The sequence below is a fragment of the Trachemys scripta genome, chromosome 3 (genome assembly GCF_013100865.1).
Source record: "Trachemys scripta elegans isolate TJP31775 chromosome 3, CAS_Tse_1.0, whole genome shotgun sequence".
In the NCBI taxonomy this organism is placed as follows: Eukaryota; Metazoa; Chordata; order Testudines; family Emydidae; genus Trachemys; species Trachemys scripta.
The window spans coordinates 57396331-57409338 of NC_048300.1; the positions used below are offsets into that span (position 1 = coordinate 57396331).

The 13008-nt window shown below is 46.3% G+C and overlaps 1 protein-coding gene across 1 annotated transcript; it reads left to right on the forward strand.

The window, feature by feature from the left end:
* The first annotated feature begins 1981 nt into the window (after window positions 1-1981).
* Window positions 1982-12075, forward strand: KCNK16 (potassium two pore domain channel subfamily K member 16). Its single transcript, XM_034764809.1, has 5 exons — window positions 1982-2194; window positions 7649-7763; window positions 8346-8512; window positions 9611-9776; window positions 11858-12075. Exons 1-5 carry the CDS (start codon window positions 1982-1984, stop codon window positions 12073-12075), a joined length of 879 nt encoding a protein of 292 aa, XP_034620700.1.
* Window positions 12076-13008: the final 933 nt, after the last annotated feature.

The following is a 13008-nucleotide window of genomic DNA, read 5'->3' on the forward strand; positions in this document are numbered from 1 at the left end:
GCCTCTCCCCTGTGCAAGCAGATAAAACACAGCGGTTGTTGCTGTGGGTTCTAGGACTAAGCCCTGGCCCCCACTGTAGCCACCAGAAGTTCTGCCTCCAGAGGTGGAGCAAGCAGGGGCGGCTCCAGGTACCAGCGCAGCAAGCACGTGCCTGGGGCGGCAAGTTGCGTGGGGTGGCCTGCCGGTCACTGTGAGGGCAGCAGTCAGGCGGCCTTCGGAGGCGTGCCTGCGGGAGGTCTGCTGGTCCCGCAGTTTCGGCGGCAATTTGGCAGCGAGTACGCCAAAGCCCCGGGACCGGCAGATCGCCCGCAGAAATGCCACCGAATCCGCGTGACCGCAGACTACCCGCAGGCATGCTGCTGAAGGCCGCCTGACTGCCGTGACTGGGGCAGCAAAAAACATAGAGCCGCCCCTGGGAGCAAGCTAGTGGTTCAGTGTCTCTAGACCAGTTTGCTTTACTATTTCATTGGGAGGTTTCGTTGTTCTTTGGCAATATCAATCTCACTTCAGCTTCTGGCTCCTCTCTCCCTTTCCTCAGCTGAGGAATCACCAGAGAACTGAGACTCTAATCCTCTGGAGGGTCCTCTAGTGTAGCATCTCTCTACCAGGCCCCCTCCTCTCCTCCCACCCACCCAGCAACAGAGCAGCCACCTATGCTCTGAGCCAAGTCCAAGAGGTGCTTTTTAGGAGCTTCCGAGGCTGAGCTACTCCCAGTCTGTTGCCAGTTAGCCAACCCTCATTCCGACATGGGACAATAGGATTTGGCTCTTACAAACAGCAGTTCAAATGGAGCATGTGAAGGTTCTCCCAGAAGTGGACATGACCCATCACAGCCTTTAGTCTACTTCCCCAAGCACCATTTCAAGGCTGGTGAAAAAACCCTAAACACTAAGCAAAGGAAGGAAACCATTATCCAGAGCATTTGAACAGGAAGGAGGTTTGATAACAGCCAGACGTGGCTTCCTTGCCTTGGCTGTGTTTTCTTTCAGCCACGTTTTGGCCAAGATGCCATTGGCTCTTCCTCCTGTAAAATACAAAACTCCAGCTCCCTTCCAGTGCATGAAAATCATTAAGACTCCCATGAGTGAGTCTGTGGGACCGTTTTAGCTAACGATTAACCTTTAGCTCTCCTTCCCCTCGTGCATTTGGATTAAAAGGGCAACCTGGAGAGCGGCAGCAGCAAAGATGAGTGAGTCATTCCCTAAAGCTACAGACTAAGGGCTTTTCCAGGTGTGGAGTCCACTGATAAGGAGTTTGGAACCAGCAAGCCAGGCAGTGAGAGGACTGAACTTGCTCGACGCTCCACTTTGTGACCTAGCTTTCCTCAGGATGTTTCTGAGCTTCATCCTGTTGTGTTCAATGATGCCACCAATGTTTGTATGGTACAGCCGGCAGCTACTGACTTTTCAATGCCTTCAGCTCCATGCTCTTCTCTGTTCTGGGGAGTCTCTTCTAACTAGAGAGATTATAGCGCTGCCTTGTACTGAAGTCTAGTAGTTAGAGCAAGGTGCTGGGAGTCGACTCTGAGAGTCTCTTCCTGAGAGTCTGCTGTCAACTCACTGTGTGACTTTGGGTATGTCACTTACCACCTCTGGCCTCAGTTCCCCACTCTAGAAAATGAGGAGAATGCAGGGGGTTTGTGAGGCTTCAATCATCAAGAGTTGTAATGCCTGTTGAGATTCTTGGAGGAAAAGATACTTTATAAGAGTAAAGCGTTCTGATTAACATTCGTGTTACCTAACAAGGGCTCGCCAGTTAGTTCACTCCTGGCTGAAGAAAAGATGAAGGGAGATGAACGCTGTTTGCACTCGTTTCATTTCATACAGGCCTGATGCCCTTAAGCTGTTTAAACAGACTCTCTGCAGCGATAGCTGGAACCGTGACCGTGTGATTCCTCAGCGCCGGGGGCAGCGTGCCTCGCGGCACATTAACCCAGTGAGTGCTCAGAAGGGAGAGCTGCCTGCCACCTCACAGCAGCAGCATGTCCCACCTTGTGGTGCGCGGCCGACGGATCAACTGGACTCTGGTGCTGGTGGTGGGGTATCTCTTTTACCTCCTCCTGGGGGCCATGGTGTTCCAGCTGCTGGAGAAGCAGGCAGAGGCCCAGTCTCGGGACCAATTCCAGCTGGAGAAACTCAAGTTCCTGCAGAACTACACGTGCTTGGACAAGCAAGCCCTGGAGCAGTTTGTACAGGTAAGGGGAGCAGGCTTCCCAGCTCTGAGCTCAAGGCTTAGTTTGGTCCTGGAGGGTTTATCCATTTTTACTAAAAATGCGGAGATCGATTTAACATCTGTGAAATTAAAGAACTAGCTGTCTAAAGAAAGGCAGATGCTGTGCAATCTCCCGCCACACAGTTCTGCCATTTCACCTCAATCCTGACCCACAGCACGTCTTGCCTTTTCCACGGTGAGGCTCCCCAAACACACACTTCTGCTGATGCAACTGAGGGCTGCCTCAACGTAATTCCCCTCTCCCAGTCCTGTGCCCAGCTCAGCCCTTCAGTACTGCACTGATGAACGCTATTGCAAACCTTAAGAAAGAAAGGCAGCTCTGCCAGTGCACCTCAGCCCAGACCTGTATCGTCTCTACACATCTCTGCCTGGACCCTGTCCTGCAGCACCCCTTGCTATTCCAGCTCTAGCCCTTTCAAATGCCATGAGCTATGCCATATTGTACTGTGTTTTGGGGGAGTGGGTAAACATCCACAAGGTACCAGGTTAAGATGTGTAAACTCCAATTCATTTGTTACCTCAGGCAGTATTTGACACCAGGTCGGCAGAAGCGAAAGCATGTACAATGAGATCTTTAAACTCATTTACTTTGTCATTTAGAGGAACCAACACAACATGTACTTGCATCTGGTCCAATGTGCACTCAAAATAAATAGGTTTTAAGCTTAAAACAGGTTCAAGGGCAGTTGCAATACCCTCTAAGGTTACTGAAAGCTGTACTCCTTGGTTGTAGTATGCAATGACAGGGCAATACGAAATCCTTGAATCGATCAGATCTCTTCTTCATGCTCGTAATTTCTCCAACAGCAGACTGGGAGCCTTTCCTTCTGCTAACCGTTTCAGTAAGGCCATTAAACTACTCCAAACAGGATGCCAGTTTGCATTGTACTCTTGGTCTGATGGGTTTCCACCGATCAATTCCCAGATGAACAAAGAGCCCGGCAGGCACAGTAAATGGACTTGATAGAAGAGTGAAGTACAGATCACAAAAGTAGCAGGAAGTGAATGATTCTGCCTGAACCTTGGTCCATTAAGACCACTGGGTAATTACTAATACTGTGATGTGTTACTTGTTGAGTGCTTTGCACTGCACGGAACATGACAGAGAAGAGAGCCCTGATGCCCAGATACAGGAGACGATGACTCCCAGCTCTAAGCCCAATTGGGATATCTTCATAGGGCTAATGCATTATTTAGTCCAGTCCCTAATAACCTAGGAAGCTCCCTGGGGGCCAAATTCTCCTGTCTTACACCAATAGAACTATATTAAAACTAAAGGGGTTGCACTGTCATTGAGAGAAGAATTTTGCTGAACCTCTGGTTGTATTGAATACAAAGAATGTTTCAACTGCTAGCTGTTCTGGAATGAACCAGCAGAGGGCACCAAAGTATCAGATATCATGTATCAGACTTGAAACGACTCACACTCAAAAACAGCTCACTAGATCACAGGGAGAGCTGTGAAGGACAAGCAGAGAGAACTGTGTCATCCGTCACAATGCCTTTTAGACACATTCCCAGCTAGTATTAATAAGAAGGAATAAAATTCTTCCAAAATTGAATCCCTAGCTCTGAGAACACTGCTAAGAAACCATCATCTGTCAGTAGTCTTTATTGTTTACCTGTTCAATCATGAGACACCCGTCTACCCAAGCTAAAGTGTTGTGCTACTCTGAAAAGTCACTGTGTAAAAGGCATTGTTGCAGCTCCGTGCTTATTGTGTGCCAGTGTCACGGGGTTGGCTTTGCTCAGTTAAATTGAAAAACTGGACTTTCTGACTCCCAGCCCTGCAACTCCACCCCCTGGGATCTGCGAGTCAAAAGTTAGTGTTGCTTCTGGCTCATACATTATCTCCAGTAACTGTGTTTGGACTTTACCTCCATTAACAATTGAGTTGATTCTGCAAGAAGCAGATTCCCGTTGTTCCATCTCCGTTAGCTCTGCAGGGCTAGAAGGAAAAATACTGAGATGGGCCTGATGTGAATAGCCTAAAACATCAGGAAATTCACATAAAACTTTGTGACCTGGGCCCATCTCTGGTAAAAACGTATTTTGTGTCAGAAAATGAAGTAGAGCTGACCCTAGATACAGACAGGAAGCAGAATACCTGCGTAAAGAGGAGCCATTTTTACAGTCACTTTGCTGCCCAGGCCCACGCTTCCAGCCATTTGTCAGATAACATCAATCCTGACACACGGGGCCAGACCCTCGGCTATGGCTAAGGAGAATGCAGTGCAGGTGCGGAGGAAGGAATAAAAAGTGGTATAAAGTTCACCTTTGCTCTCTTCAGCTCCTGTGATAGCTTTAGGCAGGGCTGGTCCCCTTGTGGAGGGCTGCTCTAATTTACATTGGGTGCTAATGGTCCCAAGAGAATCAAAAAGGCAGCAACAGATTGGTGCAGTATTGGAGCATACCAGCTGTACCCGTTTTCCCCAGCCACACCCTCTACACCGGCATCAGGGGTGGGAGGAGGTAGAAGCCATTCAGCTAACGTTTTGTCCCAGAGGATCCTTCTTACACTGGAATGATCTGCCTGGGTCTGGATATGATGGCGGCACAGCCAGATCCTGCTAGCATGAGTCACAAAGCAGACAGACCATACCAGAAGATATGGCCCACAGTGTCAGGATATGGATGTGATGGCCCAGAGAGGGTATTTATGGCTGGAGTATTTAAAAGGTATTTTAAAACTGCATTAAATTTTCCTTCTGCACTTGGCATGTGCAGCTTAATGGAGATTATACTTCTGAGCAATTGCACTTTGAACTGCAGAGAACGGGAAGTTGCTCCTTATGGGCCATGGATTAGAGCTGAGGGTCTTTTAGGCATTCTGAGTGGCAAATGACAGGGATTTGTACCTCAGTGCAGTCTGAAATTTCATTCTTCTCTCCTCATTCCCCCTTAAAAACACAGCAGTCATTTTGGATAGTTTGATTTATCAAACTCCCGGAAGAGGTGTTTAATGGCTAGAACAAAGCTATTTGATAATAGAAGGGAGAAAAGTGTGAATGGCACTACTATAACAGAATCGAATGTGGCCAGATGCACAACAGTCTTAACTGATGGGTTTCACACGCTTTGCAGATTCCCAGATGCTGTAGGAATTGTTACTGAAAGAATAATGTAAGGTGTTAAACCCCAACCAACCAAAAGTTGTGTTATTCAGTGCGCATCAGATCAGCTAACATTTCAGAAGTGGTGCAATCCACATTGCCCTGGAATGAGGCATTGCAGAGATAATGCCCCCAGCAGCAGTCAAGGGTTTGGGTTTTGAATGAGCATCCCCCAACCTTTAGCGCTGATCTCCTGGTTGTTGGGTTGTTGAGGCTGAAATGGCTATTGGGGCAGCACACTCAGCCCCTCTAGGTTTTGTGTCACTCTAGAAGCAACCCTTTCTGCTGCTTAAGGAGCAGGGTGGTGGGTGCACAAATGAGGTTCATTCAGTCACCTGGTGGAAGGGTGAGGGCCAGGACCTTGGAGCTCAAACGTGGTGAGAGGAAAATAGAACAGATCCTCACAACTCCAACAGATGCCACTGCCCTGTGGAGGGAATAGAACAGCAGCCAGGCAATATTCTACTCACCCAGAGGCATTTAGTTGGATATAAGGATCTAGGGGTTATAGTGGATCACAAATGGAATATGAGCCAATAATTTGATGCAGTTGCAATAAAGGCTAAAATCATTCTGCAGTGTATGTGTTGTAGGTAAGGCACTGGAGGTAGTTGTCCTACACTACTCAGCACTGGTGAGGCCTCAGCTGGAGTACTGTATCCAATTCTGGGTGCCACACTTTAGGAACGATGTGGACAAATTGGAGAGAGTCCAGAAGAGAGCAACAAAAATTATAAAAGAAAACCTGGCCTATGAGGAAACGTTAACAAAACGGTCAAGTTTAATCTTGAGAAAAGAAGATCAAGGGGGGGGAACCTGATAACAGTCTTCGAATATGTTAAGGGCAGTTATAAAGAGGACTGTGATCAGTTGTTCTGCATGTCCACTGAAGGTAGGCCAAGAAGTAATGGGTTTAATCTGCAGCAAGGAAAATTTAGGTTAGATATTACGAAAACCTTTCTAACTATAAGGGTAATTAAGTGCTGGAATAGGCTTCCAAGGGAGGTTGTGGACTCCCCATCATTAGAGGTTTTTAATAATAGTTTAGACAAACACCTTCCAGGAATGGTCGAGATATAGTTAGTTCTGAGCAGTGCAGGGGTATTAGCCAAATGGGCTCGTTTCCCCCTGGAGCTGCCCAATTACCCCAAGGAGGCACGGGAGTCTAGAAGACGGCTTTACGTTTTTATTGACCAGTCAGCTGAGTGGGTGCTCCCCTCGGCTAATGCCAGAGAGAGAGCCCCTTACAAGTACAGAGCAGCCTTTTTATACCTAGCAACAAACAACTTAGCATGCATACCTTATACGTATATGCGGAAGGAACATTTCAAAGGGCATTGTATGCAGATTGAGAGAGGGGCAAGGGAATGGATACATAACAGGATGCGGTTTAACATTTTACTTGAACTTATCACCTCTTTCCTTAGCACCCCCCTTCTCTCCCCCCGGCACTCCACTCTGAGGCATATGTTAGACTGAAATAGCAGTGCCTGTCTGTCTCACCTAGGCTGGTGGTTTGGCCACCTTGTCTTATCGCATAATCTTGCTGCACAGAAGGCTGCAGCGGGTATTTTGCAGAGACAGCCGTTGCTCCTGATATGACAGCTGGGCTTATAAGCATTACAACTGAATTTGGGGAGCTGCACTCCCTTTGCCCATGTTGACTTTGGCCCACTGCAACACCCAGCAGGTGAGAGCAGTCTAGAGCAGCAGAGGATGTCTCATAAATTAACCCCAGGCTGTCAGACAGAAAGGAAAGGCCTGGAGATGATTGGTGGAGATACTGAGAAGCTATAGCTAAAAACAGAACTAGCCCTCATGATGTAGAGGTGAGCCAGCCACTCCTCCCCCTCCACCCACAAACATGCCTGAGTCACACGTAAGTCTGGGATGAGATGGAGAGTGGGAGGGACGGAGGAGGAGCAACCTTTGTTTTTATGGTTTATCATCACTTTGTTTCTCTAATTCAAGCCCTTTTGTTGCCCCCTCCATTCCCTTCCCTTCATCCTCCAGCAAGTTACTGAAATGTTCGTACTTGGGTGCTCCTGTTCTCCTATAAGGAGGGCACAGGCCCCTGGCCAGCTCTACTCCTCAGGCCTTTGCTGAGCCACTGAGAGACCTATATCAGGTCCTTCTGATCAAACTCTAACCTGTCTAGAAACTCCATTGCTTATTACACATCTAAGCTTGCTCAAGACATCCATCAACACTCACCTGTCCATCCTTTTTACCTGACAATCTCTTTGTCATGAGCCTATACATGCTGCTCACCTGTGTTGTCTTGTGCTCTTCTTCTGCTTCAGGTCATCCTGGAAGCATGGGAGAAAGGGGTCAACCCAGAAGGAAACTCTACCAACCCCAGCAACTGGGACTTCAGCAATTCTTTCTTTTTCGCAGGAACCGTTGTCACAACTATAGGTGAGGCAGCCTCTCTTCCTATTAACCTCTTCCTCTGTCAACAGATGCTTCCTCCAACTGTCTTGTGAAAGACTGAATCACTAGTGACAGCTGGATAGACTAGACCTGTCAGGGGAGTCTGTATCAGTGTGGGGCATATTTCAAGTGCCACATTTTCAGCCAGCCTCCAATTCTGCATGTTCAGTCTGCATACCCAGCTTATTGCACTTTCAAAAGTGGGCACATGCCCATTTTGCACCGGCAAAGCCTTCATTTGCATATGCAGACTGCGCTGTGTGTGCAAGACAGGTACCGCATCTGCTTGTGCAAACCAAGTTAGTTGCGTTCGTCACAAAATTGGAGCCCTGGGTTGAAAATCAGACCCCTAATGTGGAAGGATAAGATATTTTTAAATAATTTTTCATGTCCAGTGTTCTTTTGATAGTGACAAAGATTTGGGGCCCAATCAGTGGCTGTGCCATTTTCTCCAGCCAGAATTCTGTCTGGAAAGGTGTGGATAAGCTGGGGCACAATGGAACTGAACTAAACTGACCTTCCAAGCCTTTTAATTTAATTGTCCCTTTTTTCTCTCCTTCACTGCAGGTTACGGTAACTTGGCCCCCAGTACGGTGGCTGGGCAGGTGTTCTGTGTGTTTTATGCCTTGTTTGGGGTGCCGCTTAACCTGGCCTTTCTCAATCAGCTGGGGAAAGGACTCAATGCACACCTGATCACTCTGGAGAGATGGGTGCACAAGCCAGGCCGTGCTCGGGTACAGTATCCATTTATCATTGGTCTTCCTCTGTTTTAAAGCTAATTGGTTTTCTGAAACAGGTGGCACCTCAGGCTTCGCTGCTGCCTATTTGTGTGTAGATCCTGGAACATCATAATCATGTGTCCTTTCTATATCAGGAAGTTAACACGTCACATTTATAGATGATGACTTTGAAGTCCACCTCTACCTCAATATAACACTGTCCTCGGGAGCCAAAAAATCTTACCGTGTTATAGGTGAAACCACGTTATATTGAACTTGCTTTGATCCACCGGAGTGCGCAGCCCTGTCCCCCCCGGAGCACTGATTTACCGTGTTATATCCGAATTCGTGTTATATCGGGTCGTGTTATATCGAGGTAGAGGTGTAATTTGCTCTTGTCTGAAGGAAACGATCTTTGCCTGTCTTAAGTCCTGATTCCCCAGAACACGTTAGCATGGTCTTAACTTTGAGCATGTGCCCAAGTCCCATTGACTTTGATGGACTACAAGTATGTACTTAAGTGCTGCACTGAATCAGGCCTACGGTGCCCAGCCTGTAGTGGTTTTAAACTACAGTAGAACCTGAAAGTTACGAACACCTCGGGAATGGTCGTTGTTCATAACTCTGAAATGTTTGTAATTTTAAACAAAATGTTGTGGTTTTCTTTTAAAAGTTTACAACACCCCTGGGAGATAGGTAATGAACTATTTTACATTGGGGGAAACTGAGGCAGAGACAATAAGGCCCATGCTTTCAGACTTGCAAATTCAATAGTTATGACTGTGAGTTCATTCAAGGTAAATGCACGCACAGAATTAGTCATGTATTTGTTGGCCATTGATGTCAATGGTTGCCAACTCTCACAATTTTATCATGAGCCACACATACTTGGTGTTTTTGTTAAAGGTCCAGCTCCTGGAGTCATGTGAAAATCACAGCTTTCATTTAAATAAAATTAGTTTCTGGTCTTCTTGGTTGCAGACAGATGTTTGAAAATGTGATATGAGCTCACCCCTGTATTTTCTACAAACCAGCAACAATAAAAAAATCCACCAACCACCCTGTGACAGACACTCAATGCCGCTGAGCTGCCATTTTCCTTCTCTCCTACAGGTAGTGCAGACACTGGCATTGGCCCTCTTTCTGACCGCTGGGACCTTGCTTTTTCTAGTGTTCCCACCTATGATCTTCAGTTATGTAGAAGGCTGGAGCTATGGAGAAGGCTTCTACTTCACCTTCATCACCCTCAGCACCATTGGATTTGGGGATTATGTAGTAGGTAATGAAGGGGGTGGGGTTGGATGAACTTTATAGGCCTGTGTTCTTAGACCACTGTAAATTGGGAATAACTCTGCAGAAGTTAGTGAGTTACACCAGTGCAAGTCTGGCATAAGTAGATCAGAATCTGGCCCTATGTCTCTATTAAGACTGCCAACAAGGCCGTTAAGTATTGCCAATTGTGATGATGGGCGTGGATTCTTGTCCACTGAGACCACTGTAAATTGGGAATAACTCTGCAGAAGTTAATGAGTTACACCAGTGCAAGTCTGGCATAAGTAGATCAGAATCTGGCCCTATGTCTCTACTAAGACTGCCAACAAGGCCGTTAAGTATTGCCAACTGTGATGATGGGCGTGGATTCTTGTCCACTGAGACCCACCAAATTCATTTCACACAAACCACTGAACACCGATTAGATAGTAACTGTGCCCAACCTGGTTTAGAATGAGCCACAGACATAGAGGTGAAGGACTCTATATCCCATTACTAATCCTGCGAGCCATCCAGTCCCAATTAGTGTCACCCACGTATGGACTAGACAAGAAACTCTATCAAACATTTTTAGGAATCAAGCCATGTCTAATACTGAGCTGCCAGGGATTATAATTACAGGGTGAATACTAGTAGCAAGCAGAGGTCCTTGTAAGAAAATCTACCAAATGGCAGCATATAATCCCCAGGGGCACTGGCTGTGCCCTAGAGTCACTGCCAGAGAGGAGGCCTTTCTCCTTTCTCTGCACCAGCTCACTTAAGTAATACACTTAACATATGAGGTATAGAATGTCCACATGTGTAGAAAGAACAATAGGTTCTGTCACCTTCTCTGGGGTTTATCCTCCCTTCACTTCCCAGAAGTTTTGTCTGTGCATTGTGAGAGCCTCTTTGCCTTAAGGCCTGGCTGTGACACTGTGGAGATCAGTGATGCATTTGGTCCTTAGCTGATGCACTGACCATTCATTCACTAGAACTGCCATATGGGTATCAGTGACACCCTCCATCCCCTGCATATACATACATATACAAAATGGCACTATTTGCTTGGTAATGTATTCAGCAAATAATATCTGAGCCTCTCTGTTCAGAACTCAGGCATACTGCATACTACAGAAAAAAAAAAACCATGGGTGTGATAACCTATGGGTGTGGCTAAAATAATATTCTAACATGTTAGAGAACCAGATGTAGAATAAAACATACCTTTCTAATATGGTTATAACATGATCATTTCCCATCAACACAGGCTAGAATGAATAATTTTACATAGCCCTGGTTAAGGTTAAACACCACATGTTAGTTGAAGTTTGATGAAAGTAACAGCTTGATTGCATGGAGATGCCACAAATTGAGTAAATCAGTCACATCACTTTCTTGTCCTATTTATTAGATGTATAGCAGGTATAGTAAAGTGGTCATGATAGGGTTAAATGGGTTACCCAGAGTAGTTTAGGATGGAGCCATGCTCCGTGCCACTCTTACTTCTTGTTTTCCCCTTGTGGGAGTTTTCCCCTCACTATGTTGTGAGGCAGTTAAATAAAGCAGCAAGTTCCCAGCCTGCAGTTCTGTGTGCAGATGGGGGCCTTACAATTTTGATCCCATCTACTCCAAGCCGAACCTCAGACACTGGGGATATGTCTACACTTAAAATGCTACAGCTGCGTTGCTGTAGCGCTTCAGTGTAGACACTACCTGTGTCGACGGGAGGGGTTCTCCCATCAGTGTAGGTAATCCACCTCCCCAAGAGGCTGTAGTAGGTCAGTGGAAGAATTCTTCTCATGGATACATGAGGACTTAGGTCAGCTTAACTACACTGCTCGACGTGTGGATTTTTTCCACAGTCCTGAACGACATAGTTATGCTGAGTTAATTTTCTAGTGTAGGCCAGGCGTGAGCAAGAAAACATGGGAATCATTCTAGGACATATGCCCACATACAGTAGATTTCTTATGTGGGATCGGTGTAGCTCACATGACCTCACAATAGACCTTTGCATGAAGTTATGTGTGTTTTGCATACTGTTGGCCTGTTGTTTGCCAGTCCCAGGGGTCCAGTCTAACATGTGAAGTTTCACGTTTTTTTCAGGCACAGATCCTAATAAGCACTACATCTCGATGTACAGGAGCCTGGCGGCAATTTGGATTGTTTTTGGCTTGGCCTGGCTCGCTCTGGTCTTTAACTTGGGAGCTGACCTGATGGAAAAATTCCTTCAGTTAAAGTGGCACAAGCCTGGCACAGCAGAAGAAGCCATTACCAAGATGGAGGATGACCCTGATCAACCCAGAATCCACATACCTAGCTGAGAGAGGCTCATGGAGAGCACTTTAGAAAGAGCAAGGCTCCCCTGCTCCTGCCTCATACACACCAAGCAAGCTTTCTGGGTAAGAGATTGCTGGATCTAAACCACAGGTTGCAGACTATCTCCAAGGGAGAAGATATTTTCAGAAGAAAGGAAAGCCCTTCATAGTGTAAAGGCAGCAGCTGAATAAAAACCTTTGAGGGAGTGGAACTGTAAAACAAACATCCCAGTATTCATCACTCACTTTCCACTCAACGACTCCCTGATGCAAGTTCTCCTGAAATAATTAATTACCATCCCTCTGATTTGATCTTTAGGTACTGGAATTGAATTCTGTTAAATCCATCCACAGCCTCACAGTGAGGGTGGGAATATATGACATCAAGAGAGCTGAGCTGAATTTCACTTCCAAGCAGACACAATGAGAAAAACAGGACCAGGGCTGGCCACCTGTTTAACTACATTCATCAAATGAAGCTTTTTCTGAAACCTCTTGGCAGATTTTGTCCTACATATTCAGTGGTTACATTTCTATCATTGTCCAGCTGGGCTGAAAAGCTTCTCCTTAAAATTGCTTAGAAACACCGTGTCCATTCCAGAGCTGTCTGCACTGTAAGAACTTCATCTGGAATAAACAGGCATCTGATACCAAATTCTGATCTCCCAAGTCCCTTGATAATACCAGTCCCTTGCTCAGTGACTATTGCTGCAAGCAGACTTCCTTATTTCCTGCCAGTTCAGAAATCCTCTGCCAAGGTGTGGTACCTGCTTTGGGCCCATTCATTAAGAAACTCTCATGGACTATGTGAAGTCAGTACTGTCCATTCAGTCCTAAGCAAAACTGGCCGACCCCTCCCATTCCAAATCCTGCTCTCTGTTACATGCATGGCATTAGTTGGTGAGAACAAGGAGTCTGATTTTCTCACAACTGCTGTCA